At 39.3% G+C, this 19,077-nt stretch overlaps 1 protein-coding gene across 2 annotated transcripts in view; it reads right to left on the bottom strand.

Moving 5' to 3' along the window:
* The window catches only part of camk1b (calcium/calmodulin-dependent protein kinase Ib), a 36,519-nt gene that overhangs the window by 11,485 nt on the left and 5,957 nt on the right, over positions 1–19,077 (bottom strand). For both annotated transcript variants that reach the window (XM_056395760.1, XM_056395752.1), the window contains one exon: positions 1,298–1,429. In XM_056395760.1, the coding sequence (XP_056251735.1) occupies positions 1,298–1,429 (132 nt within the window). The remainder of the gene's footprint in view (positions 1–1,297; positions 1,430–19,077) is intronic.

The raw sequence follows: 19,077 nt of genomic DNA, 5'->3' as shown, positions 1-19,077 counted from the left end.
AAATCAGCAAACATAAAAATATGACACTGTTTTTACTTAAATGACACCTATTCAAATATGCACCCAGACCTTGTCCTGTGCTCTGTGTATCTTGAGGATGAGGTGTTAAAATGAGTAATGCAACCTTCGTATAGTCTATACAAACCATGATTTTCAGGCCAAGTTTAACTCAGTTAACTCCATTTATCAAAATTGTCACCAAACTGCTAACCCCCACCGCTCTCATTCCACCGTCCTCACTTCAGGAGGAATCATAGCTGTATATTGGCGAGAGTTGTGTGTCTCCTGTAACCCAGGCAACAAGAGCTCTAAAAATAACCTGGGACCCAATGTAGATCAGCCATTTTCACCACGGCCTGTAATTCCCCATATCTAAAGAGAAGTATGTTTGAAGCACCCAACAATTACCAGGAGTGTTATTGTTGCTTGCCTTTCTCTTACATATAATAAAATATAATAAAACATTATATCCTTCGCAAAGGTAGAGAGAAAACTTGTGCATGAGCTGTGTCAAGAGTGATCCTGTGCAGTCTTTTTGTAGGTGTTAACATTGTATGTGATATGACTCCATGTGACAAGCGAAACCACTCATTTTTGCCACATGATACGTTAAGGAACAAGGATTAAAGGTGCATTACTTGTATTTTCAAATGCTAGGGCAGATTATAAAACAAGTTGCACAGCACAATGAGCTTCACAGTGAAGACTCTGGTTTTTCCAGATTAACTAGGACATTGTTTCCTGAGTCACAAGTTGTTGTTGAAATTTCAAAATGCCATTTGAACGCCAAACATGAAAGAATGTTAACTCACCTTTAATACACTGTACTTGGGCAAATAAAACTAACACTACCTGGATGGATTAGACTGGACGGACTTGGTGCTGGCCCTTTAATTCTATCTATTGAGAAACTGTCTTTACTGTGGGAATATCAGGATGCAAATACACAGTACATATCCAAATTTTACAGCGCTTGAGTGACAAGTAAGATTAAGTTTAATATGATGCATATTACATGCGTCATAGTAGATCATATTACAACATATATGATATCTAGTAATGTGATACAACATACATGATGCAGTAACGGGGATACAGTAATGAAAATTTTACCAGCTTGAACTTTGTAGATAGTATTTCAGATGCAGGCTAATGCTGAACATCGGTCTGTGGTTTCAACACAAACTGGTTGAAAAATACGATTTAATTTTATATGTTACCATCATGTTATATTACATTATAAAGAACCACAGAGTCTACCATTGTTTATTTCTCAAATTCAGAGAGGTCCACTTACTTGTGCAGGACTGCTATCTCATTCTCAATGCTGTTTTCTTTGCCCTCTAATGCCTTTTTGGGGATACACTTGATAGCCACCAACTTCTGGGTCCTCTTCTCCTCAGCCAGGACCACCTCGGAGAACGCTCCCCTGAAACACAAATACACAGGTCAGCCTGTCAGACCCCAGTCCATTTATCACAGGGTATGTAGGCAGAGCTCCTCATGTGCATCTGTGACATTGCAGAGAAAAAAAAACAAAAAAGCTAAATCCTGCTTTGATGTTAAATTGGCAGAACGCTTCTGATAACTTGGCTACTTACAATTAAGCGCTTGAAGAAATTCTCGCCCACTGATGCCAGATAGCGTTTATTTTTAACTTCAGCCTCCTCCTGAAGTCTTTGGGTTGCTGCTGAGTCAAGTTTTGGAGAGGCTACAAGTTGGTGGGATGATTTGGAAGCACTGACTCCAAATTCTGAGGTTTATCTCAGTGACAGATTTTGATACTTGCCCAAAACTGTTTCAAGTCTCAACCACGTGATGCCCATCAATCAACTGGATGGCCACAGTGTGTGCAGCATCATTCTTTCTGTCTCACATTAAATTTCTCCTACGAAATTTGCACTAAACTGCTTAAAATATAAATTAAATTAAATACCATACAGTGTAGTTGAGTGGTGTATATAAAAGTGTGTGCGAATGTGGATCATACAGGGCAATGTAGTGTATTAACACCTATTAACATAACAGAGCAGTTAACGCCATTCGTTATTCTTTTTTAGCACATTTGTAAACTAGTAGAAATACTAATCTCTTTATCTATGATACACCAGACATTTTAATATATCTTTAACAGTCTTGTCTGTATGTTGTCATTTGTGTACAGATAACAGTGCACAACAGTTTTGTACTTAGGTTGGGTTGTGACATGCTCAAGTATGCAGTCTATTTTATCTGCCCTGACGGCTTTACGATAAACAACTTCATTTCTTTCTTTTTTTTCCCTCTATGTGTCTGCCTTCCAACTAAAATCAATAATGAAAAAACAAGTAAAGCAACAGATCTCAAAGAAGTTAAAGGACTTCAGCATTTTCCCATGACCCATTTAAAAGTAGATACAGACATTTCTTACGAGCTCTGGCGTCCTGGCAGAGGTCCAGAGATTTTTGACTCAGATCCAAAGCTGCACAATAACTATATGGGATTCCTGACTCACAGTAAGAAAAATTGCTCTAGTGAAGTGTGAGTAAACTGTGAAAGAAATACAGCTGTTAAAGGTAAAGCAGCATAACAGCCTCCTAGGCTGAGACCCAGTCCTGCAACAGAAGTCCCCTGTCATGGGTCCTTCTGTCTTCCCCCTAAAAGGTTCATTCCGAGTTTATCTATCTCCCAGTGTGTGTGTGTGTGTGTGTGTGTGTGTGTGTGTGTGTGTGTGTGTGTGTGTGTGTCTGCTGGGCATGGTGTACTGTACTCCTCCTGCTCTCAATCATCCTGCATACCTGAAGCTCATCCAGTAAATCAACTCCTGTACTCCACTATTCGCTAGATCGTTCACCACTGTGGTAACAGAGCTGAACTCTGCCTCTGCCTTCGATCCTGTCCTCCTCACCCAGCTCCTCATCCATCTGCCGCTCCAGTTATATCCTGTTTGCCTGTCTGCCTTGCTTCATCTACCTTGCCCTGGCCCCTCGATCCGGATTTCTCTCTCTGCCCTGCTCCAACGCCCTTTCTGGCTCAAGTCCCGACAACATCACCTTTTGATGTTTACAATAAATCTGTGTTTGAACTTTTTACCTTCACGCCTCTGAGTTCTACTTTTGAGTCCAAACTGCATTTAACATCACACCTTCGTACTGTCTAATGTTTCAGTGTGAACAACTCTCTTTACGTAATGTAAAATAAGGTCCACAGCACGAGTGGTCTCAGATTAATTACATGTATGAAAGTCCCTGGAGGATTAGGCAAATACACACAATGACCTAAAACTGTGATGAGATATAATTTTGTTTGTATGGGTATAATTGTACTGTATGTTTGGCAATAAACAAGAGGAAGAGATTCCAACACACTGGGATCTGCTCCCTCTATTTTATTACATACACTTTTGGTCGTAAACCCTTGAGGCATGCAGGGCAAACAGAGAATGAAAGACCACTCAAGTGTATACTGTATATAGGCATTGCAGTAATGAGCCCCGATGCAAAACATCTGTGTATCCCACAGACAATACCTTATGCTGTGTGCACGTCATTAGGGATGGATGGTAGAGATGGGAAAGATTCTCATGTTTATGACTGGCAAGCATTCATGTCACCACACCACACCACTCAAGACGGTTGTGTGATTGCAACATTGTCCAACCCTATTTTGAGAGAGTTCAAAATACTGTGAATTGGCTGATGTGACGCATCCATATTTTTTTTGCTTTTCGGGCATTTTCATATTAAGTACCAAGCTGGATAATTCAGAAAAATCTCAATTACAACTTGGACATTAACGGAAAAGCTATTTATAAGCTGGACATAACTGAGATAACCCGAACACATCACAGCCGAGTTTTTTGGTCTCTCAAACAAGAAATATAGATGTGATAAAACTGATAAAACTTCAAGTCAGAGCTAGGAAAGATAATTTTCTAAGATAAAAACATGTTTAAAGTGCAATTAACAATAATACTATGGAAAAACTAATGCTACTACAATTGTCAGATGATTTCACTCAGTAACGCACAATCAATATGATCAGCATATCAAGAAATCCTATTATTATTATTTTAAATCACACAAGTTCGCCAAAATAAAGCTACTATTTGACATCTATTTGGCAGCTGAAATGAAACATTGCTACCTCGTGTCACTGCTTGAATAAACTGCCTCCTCCAGACTGAATAGGTGCCAACGACATGGCAAACAAAAATGTTCTTGAGTTTATTTATTTACAGTACAACCTTTGTAATTCAAATGTGCTGCACTGGATTGATACACAACTCAACTCAACTCAACTATTGTTACGTACCGGGTTCTCTGAAATCAGCTTATATATAAAGCCCCAGTATGTTACTTTTGTATTATTTTTTAGAAGAGTGCTCCCTTCTAACCAATCAGAGAAGGCCAAAGTCAAGGGTGGGATCTTGCAGCTGTCAATCAATATGCGAACACACTTCAAGTCTACTACTACTCTCACACCGAAGCTTCAAGCAAGACAGCGAACAATGAAAGGATGTAGGTGAAGGGCTTTTGCGTTTCCTTTCAACAATGCAGTTGCATTTTTATAGGGAAGTTTGTGTATCAGATCTTCGGATCTTTCTCACTTACTTCCTTATTATTTTCATTCTACATTAACTCATGGTGAACAAATGCATGTTTGTCATTATCTAATCAGTATACAAACTGGTCTGCCAATAGATGTTGGCAGTATCACCACATTCAGACATGTCCCTGTTTCCCTAAAAACATGTGGTACTAAAGTTGAAGGAAACTTTAGAGCTGCGATACTAATCTTGATCAAAAGTTACATCAATACCTGCTGTGTAGAAACACCCCTGTAGTTATGGCAACAAAAGTGCGTGCGTGTATATGTGTGTGTGTGTGGTGAGGAGTGGGGGGCCTGTCAGCTGTCAGTTCGTGCCATGCACTATCACTGCGGCCACAGACAGCTGTACGTGTGGACAGAGAGGAACCACAATCATCGAGTCACTAGGTTTGCAGATACATTATCATTAACCAACAAGGAAGGAATGGCAGTGTCTGTGGCGACCGATGGCATGTTGGAGGTGCGCTGATCACAGCCCTTTTCAGTTCACTGTGGCTTTCACTGTTTGTGCTATTCCTCCCTACAATATTTAAAACAGAACTGCTGACCCACATAGTTCAGAATATGTCTTGGTCTGGTTGATAAGATCTGTTTTATTTAAGAATCGCACCGCTAATGAAGCTCTTCACAATAAAAATGTCTTGTGGGTTCACCAGTGGAAAGCTTTTGATGTGAATCAGCAACAGCTGGAAAGGTTCAGTTTGCCTGAGCAGTAACTTAAAACACTAATAAATACAGCTCAAAGTGATCAGTATTCAGTAAAATACGGCTGATATCTCAAAATACAAACAGGATCACAGCGGTGAAACTAACTCCAAACTAAAGAGAAGAAGGAAGGACTACAATGTCTGTGGCAACTGACGGCATGTTATGGGTGTGCTGATCACACATCTCCAACATTTTTAAATCAGAGCTTTGTCTCTCTCCAGCACAGGCACACATGAATTTAGCTGCTGAAGACATAGGTAAGGGGAGGAGACTGTGGTCGATCCTGCCACCAATCAGGACCACAGCAGCACGGTGTGGCCATCCCCTGCAGTCAGGCTGTAGAGGACACACATTTCATCACAGCTTGGCATGGCCGAAAGCAGACCAACATGGGCCACTGGAAAAAAAAAAAAACTACAACTCAAAACTGCTCATTTGGGAGAATTCACATGTCTTTTGTTCTATTTTGTTAGTTCTACAACTACAGTATGTGGCCCTGAATACATACTTATTCATGTTTCGGTCCACAGCCTGTTTGACTGCTCATATGCAAATGATATTTATTCTACAGCTCTGAACTGGAAAATGGTCTCTTCTCCTCGAGCCTCTGGGTGCTTTAACAGGGAAATAAGCATTTTTTGTTAATAGAGCATCTGAAAGTACATGATGCACACATACATATTTCTTGGTTCATTTACAGGCTCAGGTTTTTAGTTCTCTTTCGTTTCTTTAAGAGTTGCTCTGACAAATTAACTAAGGCTTATCTAGTTATTTCATACATACATTACAGTTAATGAAATTAAATGAATTGTGTATGTTTTGTGTGATGTATAATTTTGTATTCTATCTTTAAGAGCAGCCTCTTGTTATTTAAAAGATAAACAAGAGCCACCAATATATTTTGCAAATGTCTCGAATGTCTTGATTCCAGCTGCACATCAAGGGATCAGGGGTCCCAACCCCAACACGGAGAAGCTCAAGCCTGGTGTTTAAGGTGTCATAGAATAGCACATACAAAGAATTGTGGGTATAGAAGAAGCGACACAAGATACATTTTGATATTACATCTAACCTACAGTATTCAAAAATTATATTTAATCTCTGGTTCCATACTTAATCCAGAGTGACCTACATACAGTTCCACTGGTGTTATTCACATCAAACCTCAACCCATTGTCTGATCAAACTAACGATTATCCTGGGAGTGAGGCCTTGTGGTCACATCTCAACAAGAAAGTAAAACTGCCACAGAAAGGCCATTAGCTGTGGCAAAAATCCAGCTGTGTGGAGGAGGTTGTCAGTGCTGCAAATTCCTGTGAAGCATCTGGAGGATTTAGTTGACATTCTCCATGCACCCACTGACAGGCCAAGGGGCTCTGGGGAAGTGTCAAACAGTGGTTCATACAAACATTGAGAAAATCTGAGAACACTAATGTTTCTTTGACTATGCGTAGTCTGCTTATCTGTTCATTATTTTAGCACTCAAACCGCTACCAGTGTCACATCTTTGTCAAGCAACACAATGAATGAATAATTTTCCCCATGTTAACGATCATTTTTATTTCAAATATGTATCTATCATTACCGCTGACTCCCTGTCACCAAATGGCACTGGACATTTTTTTCATGTAGTTCCAGAAGATATTTTTCATTGTGTTGGGAAATGCTCTCTGACACCTTTAAAGCTGCTGTTGTGAATGTTCACCATTAGCATGCCACATGGCAAACAAATGCTAATGGACTATGCTAAGACGTAGTGTAACAGCAGCACAAGCAGAAAAAAGGTAACAAGGACTCTGTAATGCGAGTTGCACAGCAGAATCTACCTTACATCTGCCAGCATTAGCAAACAAAAGCTACAGCTCATACCCAAGTGGCAACATCTGTGGCTCAAAAATGAAGCAAACATGGAAGTGCCAAAAAGGGAGGGACATGAGAATAATGCTCAATTTTCATGTTTGATAAAAATGCTGAGACATTACAACAAAAACATTGTTGAAAAGTTTGCATGCCAAATTGACCTGATGAAGAAAATGCTCCCACACTTAATGTCCTCTGTCTCCCATTGGCAGCATAGGCTCACTGATCCAAATGCCTTTCTATAGGTTGTACTGTAGAAAAGCGCTATGCTTCTACTATAGGTAATGTATGAAACATTACAATCCTGCTGCATGTATCCAGCAGTGGGGCAGATGTTAAACCATTAGTGCCACTACATGTTCAATAGCTTTCATGCAAGTGTTTTCTTGATACCTCTACAAAACTGTCTGCTGAAAGGTCCATGTTGTTCCTGAAAATGAGAAATTAGAAAGAAAGGGCAGAACATACGTTCTGGTGGAGAAAAAAAAACATCAAAAGTAAATTTTTCCTCTGCTACACAGACGCAGTGCAGGCTCAGAAGATATGAAGAGTATATAATTCTGTATTATAAACTACATATTTGATGGCTGCAGAGTAGTGTGATGAGTTTGCTGAAAGCTTAATCCTAGCAAAGGTTTCAGATGGATTATATAGTAAACAACTCTGTTTACTGAGCTGTTCCTGTTCCTAACCGGACATTCTTATCACCACCACGGGATCTGTGTCCAGGAAGAGAATATACACACACACACACACACACACACACACACACACACACACACACACACACACACACACACATACACACAGTATCACTGCACTGTTATTAGCCACTAAACCCCCAGTGAAGACACGCTCGCTGCAACTATCCAAACAGAAGGGTGTGTAGTCACAAATTTACTCTGCAAATACTACACAAGAGTTTAATTATACTGTAGACATGCAGTAACAAAATGTAAATGCATGGTCTCGAACAGGGTAAATATTTACATGCAACTGAAACAGTAGACATTTTAGTGATCAACATTGTGCTGTTGTGTACAAAACCTGTATCCAAACACTGCACCAGTTTCTGTCTCTGAGTAAGCTGCTTGCTTAGTTTCGGTTGCTACAAGCAACCTTTTCATGTACGTATCCCATGATGCTTCACTCAGTGCATCAAAGGAATTTAAACCCAAGGAATTAGGATCTTGCATCTACTTTTGTGCTCACTCCCATACAGCAAACACACAGGCACATGACATAAATGCAATCGGTACTAACAGACCATTAGAAAATGCGGCGGGCACAGATAAGACCAGCACAGATCAAATGATTTCCATTGACCACAAAAAAGACCATAAACTAGGGCCGTAACGGGCAGTAGTTGATCTGTGATCCGTACGGACCACCCCCCAAATGGTACGACATGCATTTGAACCACAGATTAATTGTGAAATTTAATCATAATAGTGTGAAATGCAGTTTTACTGACACTGTTATTTTTCACACAATCTAATAATTCCCATAAATCTCGATGCAGAGCTGCAGTGAAACGATACAGAGAAAGCAGTTGTGTGGTCACGTGAACAGCAACGGCAATACACCGAGCATAGCCACACATTTGAAGCAACATCACCCTGGTGTGTCAGTGACTGGACCAAACACAATTAACAATAACTTCTAATCGCAGCACATAAGCAGCCCTTTGCTGCAGAATCAGACTCGGCTATAGCTATTAACAAATCTATTGTGATGTTTATCGCTGCAGACATGAGGCCACACTCCAGTGTGGAAAACAAAAGGTTTAAAAAATATGTTGAAAGGGAAACCCCTCATACAACTAATTATCCAAGGCATCTTCTGTTGCCCTCACCACAGATGGGTGAACTTCCAGGGTAACGTAAAGCTATGTGACTGTGACTCCTCACTACATCACAACGGAGTGGGAGGTGTCCTGTGCTACAGACACGCCCCCTGTATGAGAGTCACACAGGCACAAATACGGCACAAAGAACATTCTTATGTGAATATTGAACATTTTGAATGAAGGACCATTACATTTCAGTGAGTTTTGTGATCCATTGCACCCCGACCATAAACATATTGGTAACGATGACTGAAACATTTTAACATGCAGTCATCAAAACTTTTTGTCTGGCACAGACCATCGTAACACGGCAGATGGTGTTATGATGGTCTGTGCCAGTGCAGACATGTAAAGATATGCTGTGTTAAAATAAACTCAAATGCAAGCACACATTTAAAAAAAATAAACAAGGAAGCATTCCTCATATGGTGTGGTGTTCTGAGAGTCCAACTCTTCCTTGACTATGTATGTTATGTTCCTATAAATCCCACGTTTCTCAAACTCCAACTAATTTTTCTGTCCTGCTGAGAAATTGGTCAAGAGGGTATGTAAACAGATGACAAAATAGTAACTGTGGAAGGGACAGAGAGACATAGGGAAGGACCATCTGGTCCAATCAGAGCTGAGAGATACCCAACTGTGATACTGGCCCTGAAACATAAAAAGACCATCTTTGCTCTGTGAGCCCCCAAAACACGAGGATCTGTACAACCAAACCACAATCAGTTTACTGTATCTGAAAACTCACTCATTGTATAACAGCTTAGTATAATCAAGTGAGCTGGATTCATACGGATATAAAATTGTAAGAGAATAAGATCTTGAAGCTGCTAATCAACATTTTTATATTAACCATGGATAATGTGAAAGAGCTTGCTAGTAGTGATGAACCAATAGATAATTATAAATATAAACATATATAATATATTCTTTTCAAACGGAGCAAGCTGTTGTTTTCTTTGAACAAGCTCTAAAAACTCACTGTCTGCTATCTGCTCTGCAACAACTGACAGATGAAGTTAGATACCCGCTGGTGAAAATAGTGCAGCATCTAGCAGCCAAGAAGACACATATTTCCCTCACGAATTGGTGGAAACCAAAAACAGAGATAAAAGAGTGAATGAATGCTAATGTTCCTGTGTGTCTGTTGAATATTTAAACAAGCAAATGTTTGCTAACATGATTGCTATATCATCTTTATGAAGTGATGATATGTCAATGTTATGTTTATAGCTTGTTGTGTTGCCCCAAGTGGAGAAAAAGAATGACGAAATGCAGTTTTAATCTAACTAAACACTTATTTAGAGTCATGTCAAAGCATTTAGCAGTTTAGTTTAATTTTTAATATAGGCCCTGTCGTTTTGGTGTCAGGGCTTTGTTCTTGAACACTAAATGAAAAACAATAAATTCAATTTCTTTATATTTATTTAGAAAAATCTAATAATTTACGGTGGTATGTGGGACGTTCTTGTGATGTAAAAATTAATCCAATCAGACAATTGTGCTTAGGCTAAAAAATTACATTTGTCAGCATCATTTTAATTTATCTACACCTGTGCTACTGAGATAACATCATGCAGGTGCACAATCACTTTGAGCCTATGTTTTCCTTTAATTATACTAACATACTGATTATTGTTGCTTATTACTTTGGTTGCATATTGAACTGAAAATAGTTCAGGATGAATACAGGTATCATGACTGTAATAAAAAAGGGATTCATTTAGTTTACTTTTAACTGACAACAAATATCATCTACTGGTATCATCGTGTTTTGTTCACTTTCATCTTAATAATCCCTTAATATGAGTGTTGCCATGGTGCTGGTATGTTTGACTCACTGCCAGCAATTCTGTCATTTGGGTGAAGACCTCAGAGCTTTCCACACCATTTTTTGACCATATCAAGAAAGCTGAACAGCTACATCCTCCCCAACTAAGTTCACAAACATTTCTGTTTATCTTTAAATCTGAATGTGTGTGCCCAACAATTTACAAATGAGCCATTAACAAAACACATTTTATTGTGCTTATCATTTGTTAACATATAAAATGCAAACAACTCTAAGCCTAAATATACATCAGTGTCGAACAAGGATTTAACTTCATTAATGGCTAGTGTATGATGTACATTATTGTCGTGATCTCATAACCGTGCTTAACAACCTTATTTCCCTTAGCTGCACACAGCTGTTTTCAGGGTGCTACTTAAGAATATCAACATTAAGCCAGTTATAGCAAAGAAATTTAATCAGGAATAAGTGGGGATATTCAACGTAAATTTATTAGATGGTCGCAGATAAGATGAATGGAAGGATAATGATAATATGAAGACAACTGTCTGCTAACGTATCAGCAATCTAGTGGCCTAAGCTCACTTAATGCAACTTCAAGTGCTTTATTCTCCATGTAGGAGAGGAACAGATCCATCTTTCCTCTGTTTCAAGTCTACTTATTGAAAAGACTTCCTGTGAAACACGATTAAAAAAGACAAAACCCCAGACCAAATTGTGTAGTGGATTGTAATTAAGCTACAAAATAAAGAACATGCTTCCCTAAGGATTTCTGGGACCCGAGATAAAAAAGCACAGGGAAAGTCTTTTCAAGACAGTTTGCTGATATGTAGGCAGCTTGTCGTGTTGAGAATATGGGCAATAAGGGATTATAACAATGGAGAAAGACTGTGGGAAGATGTACATGATACACCCGCAAGTGTATTTAAGAGGGGGATATATTGCTGTGTGCAGATGGAGATGCATAAGTGGGCCAGAGAGTAGGCATATATGTGTTTGTGTGTGTATGTGTGTGTTTGTGTGTGTGCGTGTATATTCCTGGAACTGCAGGCTATGCCATGCTGAGCTGTGCTGAGACGAATTAGGTCAGGACAGGGCTGAAGGGCTGAGGGTGCCATAAGCAGGGATGGATTTTCAGGAATGGGTGGGACTTGGTAACGGTCGGACCTGGAAACGGTTACAAGTTGTCATTTTTCAACAGAATAGTTAAACTGTGCTGATCGTTGCTGGAGTGTCAGAATGAGTGTGTTTAGTCTCAGTATGAATCACTAACTCTCTTGATTGTTATTTCTGTATTTTCTGAAGTGTCTTTTTATTCTTGACAATTTAAAACTTAAAAGTGAGCAGCAGGGTATCTGCACACGAGTAATGTCCGAGCACTGAATCAAAAGGAAGAGTAAGGATACAAGAGAAGACGTATGAAGTGAACGAGAGTAGCATGCCACAAGCTCTACTCATAACTCCTGTATGGTCTTATCAGTGGCTGAGACAGAATTACAAGGGCAGACAGTAACAAGTTGTCCTGTCCTGTGCTGTGCAGGAGCAGGGCACTGTGTGTGTCTCCTCCCCTTTAATGAAGGGACATCTTAGCTCTTTCTCATCCTACAGCTTGAACACAATTAAACCTTGTGACAAAGAGAAAGCTAAGCAAGGACAAAGTGATTTTTAGAATTGTAAAAAGGCCATTGCAGTGGTATGCATAGAGAAGCATGGAGCGAGAGACAGATGAAAAATAGATGAGGTGGGACAGCTCTCATGCTGGGAGACTCATCTGGTTCATAAAGGTGGCTGTTTCCTTTTGTCTGAACTACTTTGTTAAGCATCATTTTGAATTCATTTGATTCTCAGAATACAAACGTTGAATAATTAAGACGCAACAAAAATAGTCAAAAAGTCAGTCTGTGCTGAATTTCCTTAAGGCCCCATATCTGTCTACACCTCAACTAAATATTAAAGCATGATGACAGGGGGATGGGTGGCCACAGGCTCACTATGCAGAAACCAGGAAGACAGACAGCAAAGCAACCAAGCATATTCAGAGGCATTATCTAAAGTAATGTGGTTTATCTTATTGGTGTCAGGCATTAATAACATAGTAACTGCTTAAAATATATAACAAAAACAAGACATCATAACTAACTAAGTTCTGAATGGATGTGGTTCATATAAAACCTTCAGCACATTCATTGAAACTTGTTTCACTTGAATTTACAATGAAATGCCTAAAGCTAAAACTGAAAAAGTTTGCAGACATTATAAGGTTACATCTTCAACATTTGATATGTAGCATGATTTGTGCTCATCTCCTCTGGTGACCCCAGACACTTGGGGATGGTACAATATACTGGTTGTAATGAAGTAAAATGTAACATCATGTGACTCACTGCAAATGCTACTGTGTCTTGCACCTCAGTTTAGTAACTGTGACATCTAACACCCGGCTACTTCCATGTATTTTAAGATATACATACAGTATATAACATGGAGCTGTGTCCCACACCTTCAATACATTTTCAAAACACTGGGACATTTCCATGGTGTCTATAAATAACTGTTCATAATTCAATTTAAGTGCATTTGACACTAAGGCAGAGCTTCACACAACCTATAGTCTTTCAAAATGCAACTGCAAGTACAAGTGCACACTAACACTTGTGCACACAAACACACACACACACACACACACACACACACACACACACACACACACACACACACACACACACACACATACACCCCAGTGAGTGTGGAGTTATTGAACCTTTCCACTTAGACGCAGAGAGCCCTCAGACAGAGTGGCAAATCAGTGTTAAAACCCATGTAATGTAGCCGATAGCCATGAGTGTGAGGGAACAAGTGGAGCAAAAGGTTTGTCGTTTGACTACCAGAGTGCGCCCCAGCCCAGTCTACAGTTTCTGCATAAAACAACAAAAAACCGTGTGGATTCTGGGTGTGAACCATCTGCAGTTCTGAAACTTTTAAAATCATCAACAAGAAAACACCTATTCAAATACAGCCAGAGCATACCTGTCTAATGAAAACACCAAGCGTCTTTGTCATCTTTTATCCACTGAATATGGATGAATAGGTGGTGAGGAAGATAAGCTCACTACAGCCAAGAGGGCGAGAGGGCTCTTTGCTTTAGAGAAAGAGATGTGTGAGGAAAGGGTGCTATGTGTTCATTCAGAAAGGTGGAGAGAGAGAGAGAGAGATGGTAGGCAAAGGTAATCAAAAAGAAAAACACAGAGACACACAACAACTTTGAGCCGTCAGTTACAAAAGTACTATAACAAGTGTTGTTGTTATGACCCCTTTCACTTTCTGTGCATACACACACACACACACACACACACACACACACACACACACACACACACACACACACATGATTCTTGCCAAATCAATAGTGGTCAATAGCTGACCATATGACCCGAGAGGGTATGGGTTACTGGGCCACCCTTCGACATAAGTGACAGAGCCAGGCTGGAGCCAGTCCATCAGCCCTAATGATTTTAAATGATTATGCCACACTCTCCTACTCTTTCCCTCATTGCTCCATCCCCTCTGTGTTTTGTAATGCATACTGGGCTGAAAATGAAGAACAGAATTTCCCTTTAGTGCTCGTGACATGAAAACATGTCCAGCCATTTAAATGTCAGACAAGGCAACATGGCCCATTTGTTGCAGTTTGTCATCAGTAGAGAAATGTCGAAGCCGGCAGCTGAGTGTGGGAACGGTGAAAAAAATCAAACAAAAAAAACACACACACACACACACACACACACACAGAGCTGTATCCGGGCATTTAAAGTAAAAATATCGACCTCTAAACAACAGCAATGAAGGACAAAACAGTGGGATTCAGATATAAATGTTGACAAAGAAAAATCTAATTTTGAGACACAAGGAAACATATTCAAACTAAACCTCCACCGATACTAGATGCAGATTTACTTATATTTGCTGCATTGAATGGAAAATAAACGTTGAAGGTGCGCGATGGTAGTAAGACAGAATGGATGCTGAAATAGTTTGTGTTGTCATATAACCGAGGTACAGCTTTTATACAGAAAATATCGATATCAATTTTCCAAATAGGTGACCTGTGAAGCTGTCACCAGCCAGGTTTGAATGATGACATACTGAACAACATATGTTGGAGTGTGCAGGGTAAGTCAATATTTGAAATACAGCCAAGGGAAGCACCAGGGAAGCCAAAATGATCTGGACAAGATTTGTGTGTGTGTGTGTGTGTGTGTGTGTGTGTGTGTGTGTGTGTGTGTGTGTGTGTGGGGTTGTTTTTTTTTAGTTCTGTTCTTTAATTTGCTGAGCAAAAGCTAGTTTAGGTGTTACAGATAATCGTGACATCAATGTTTTTAATACTACCAACAATTTCCCTGTAAGAGTAGACTGTACATCATGTCTTATTGACGAAAACCCTGAAGAGGATCAGAGGGTCAGTCCGACACTTAGTTGTGTGTTCCTAATGTGTATCCCTTTATAAGGAAAGCTTTAATTTCAGCTGAAAATCAAAGGGCGGCAAGACAGACTGGGATCCCTGTTCCACAGTGAACACAGTGTGACACCAGGAAACAGCCAGAGAGCAGGTGACAGGGATGGGGAGCCTAGGGTTGTGGTTATGGGCTGGACAGAGATAAACACGAACACAAAGTGAAAGAGTGAGAGGGAGAGAGAGAGAGAGAGAGAGACAGAGAGAGATGGGCAGGGTAGATTAACATAAGTAATAGAAATGAGAAAAGAAGGAAGACGAGGGAGGATTTGAGTTGATTGCAGTGAAAGTGCTGTTTCCTGTTTGTGCATTATTAATCCCCATCTGGTTTAATTACAAAAACATGTGTGTGCAGCTGTGGATTCACATGCCACAGTATGCAACTTAAAATACCCATATCACTGATATTTGTGTTACTGAAGACAGACATCTAAAAGAAATAATCAAATGTAAGAACTATTTGTTTGTGACAGTGTATGTTGTTACATGTGTTGACATGCAGTGAAAACATTGCAATTACAACAAGATAATAAAAATTATACTTTGTTTGCAATAAGTGCAAACAAAAGACAATAAGTGATGAGTCATAAAAAATTGAATATGCTCACTTTTTTTTTTAATAATGTTCATTGATCTGCTACAAAGAATACTGTCTTAAAGTATACTGCACATTATTTTGTATTTATAAATGAATTGTGTTACTTCAACACATGTAGATTGATGTACAGTTATGTTTAAGACATGGTGAGAATTTGATTCAGTCATGAGGCAATTTGTATCATCTACAGTACATGATCAAAATATCAGTGAGGGAGGCTCCAGACACATGAGCACATTCACAGACAAATGTGTGTATGTGTGTCATTTTATTTATTTATTTATTTTTTCTTTTTTCCAGTAAAAGAGAGAGAGAGTTTATCTCTAGCACAATCTACACATATGCACCCTGTGGTGGATTATTAATAGCAAATCAAAAACTTTGTTTCCATAGTGACTGTTTGAGTCCATTATGGAAAGTGTCTCCTGTTGTTACCAAGACAACAATCCAGCAATGGCAAACGAATGTGGCACACAGCTGATGCGATGAGCTGGTGATTTCTCCATAAACAAGCTCAGCATCAAACCGGGGGCAGGTGGAGAGCTGAGGAGGTGACGGTGACAGTGTTGAAAGGATGGGCGAGCATTTTCATGTATGCACCCATCAGATGTGCTTATACACTTATTCAACTTCAGTTTGATGTGATATTCCTGTATTCACCTGTACGTAACATTCTACTGTTGCCAATGTACATGTGTTCGGCATATGCTGCCATTATGACCACTATGATCTTGTAATTTAGCCACTGATTATTCGGCCTTTGCAGCTCTTTTTTAATTTTTGTAGCAATGTTTGTAACTGTGATGAAGCTACTCCAGGTTTCAAGTTCTTTTCATTAGGTGCTCACAATATATTTCCTACCCTCTATGCATCAGTGATTAAAGAGGCTGGAGAGGCTTCATGAAGTCACAAAACAAGCTTAGGTTTCATCTTGGATTTAGTTAGTGTTCACAGACTTTAATCCTAGACTAACAAGGATGTAGGTTTATGTAAAAGGTCCTTCAAGTGAGACACCTTAGATAAACATCCTGTCTTATGACACTCTCCATCCATGATAAGCAATCATAAAACAAAGAGTAGTAGGATTACAAGTGATATTTAACTGTTGTGCACTCTCATGGCAATTTGTTCTTTGAGAACAAACTAGGATCCAAATTGCTTCTGCCAATTTGGAAAAGCTGGGCAAACGCTTCACTGTGGGATGAATAGCAGGACCATCTTGACAGGAGGACAAAGTCAACCCCAGGAGGAACTCAGGAGGACAGAAATGTTCCTGTCTTGGTGATGGAATATGCTCTATTGTTGTGAGTGCCAAATTACATTTGGATTTAGACAAGTGTGCTGTATAGAACAGAATGAGGTTGCTTTTCACTTGCATAAATACAGCATAGACTGCCATATAAGACGGGCTAAGGGGGATGCAGGGAATTAGTTAAGGTTCTACAGATGACAAGCAGTAAGAATGCTGCCATCATGCCCTCCACAAATGGAGAAAAATGGATAAAATACACGCACGCACGCACACACGCACACACACACACACACACAATGTCCTCAAAACTTAAGAGGTTTAAGAGAGATTCCAAGGCACCAAGAAAAACAGAACAGCAAATAGGGAGACACACAGCACAAAGACACAGCCAACAGGAGTCAGGGCAAAATACCACAACAGTATCCTGCAGTAATGCTCTTCTCAGAACTGTTGATATGGGATTCACCTGCCAATGTCCTGCAATGAGGCAAACACTGTCTCACATGGTCATTATCATCAACTTCTCATTTTAGGACCAATTCAACACTGAAACCCTTTGTTTAAAATGAATTACCATGGACCCATACCAGTCCAAGTACAAAACCATAAAGAAACTGTTATTATGTGGCTATAGAGAAGAAGTGGGTCTGCAAACCTAAACATTAGCAACTTCAGCAGAACTACTCACAGGACTGGATACAACTACCGATGCATTACTATATTGAGCTACTTCCCAACATGCTGACAGAGGTGTACATAAAGACAACCACAGCAAAAAGAAAACTCATCCTCAAAATAAAAATAAAACCCATGCTTCACAGTGAAAAAGCAACCATTCCCCCTTAACCAGTGTCTCCCACTCACCAGCTACACATATATAAACACACAGTGAAAGACAGAGAAGCTACAATCCAAGATTGGGAAAAAAAGAAGTGACAAAAATCTCACTAAAAGTGTTGGAAATGAAGCAAAGTGCAGACGGGATACCTTATTTCTTGCTTTCAAATTAGCAACAGCATCACTCAGGTTTAGTATGGAAAAACTTGTGATACAGTTAATTTGGCCAGTGTAGCTTTATAAATTACTGTTGATTTGTTAGGTCTAGTTAATTGTGTCTTTGTGCATTATTCTTGAGAGTTACCAGTTTATTAAGTACATCTGTAGAATCTAATTTAATCCAATACAGTGGACCAGCAATAACTCTTATCTTTGTCAAGTGTGTTGTTGACTCTGTGTCAGAGGTGTTGATAATTTATAAGGCTGTATATTTAGTGGTGCTGCTTCACTGTCAACTGCATTTCCTTAATTGGCATTATAATGTTCCATGTACATGCAGGGAGCGGAATATTAAATATATCAATTATATTAAACTCAATGTAATGCTGTGTGGCTTGTTTGTTGACAGTGTCATAAAGGTAAATCAGCACCGTTCTGATGAAAGAAAAATGTCACATGATTTTTAATGATGTTCAAGACACATCCTGAACCAAAAATGATTTCCCTGGATAAATGCAGAATCCAGAGGAAATAGTTTCCCAGCATCGAGAGACTGTCTTAATGGATTTAAATATTGTGTTTTAAATGTTTTTAAAGAAAGAGATTTTGTAGAAGTCTCTGAGTATTTGTGTCAATATTGCAATAAGAGTCAACTTAGAGTCAGAAGTAGCTCAGAATAAACATATTTCCAAAAGTGGCACATTGACAAAATACACTAGGACCTTGTCAGGAGGTTAGATGCACAGTAATAAATTCATCGCCAATCACTCCTCACTAAACAGAGATATATCCAGTCATTCAGCAGTGATAATTATCTATCCAAATACTTGCATGATGATCAATTCAGTACAAAAGCCCTGGGATCAGAAACAAAACAAATGCAAATTTTCTGTCTATTGTCCATCTGAGAGAACATCTCACA

The sequence above is a fragment of the Seriola aureovittata genome, chromosome 2, assembly GCF_021018895.1.
Source record: "Seriola aureovittata isolate HTS-2021-v1 ecotype China chromosome 2, ASM2101889v1, whole genome shotgun sequence".
NCBI lineage: Eukaryota > Metazoa > Chordata > Actinopteri > Carangiformes > Carangidae > Seriola > Seriola aureovittata.
This window is presented reverse-complemented; position numbering and strand designations above follow the sequence as displayed.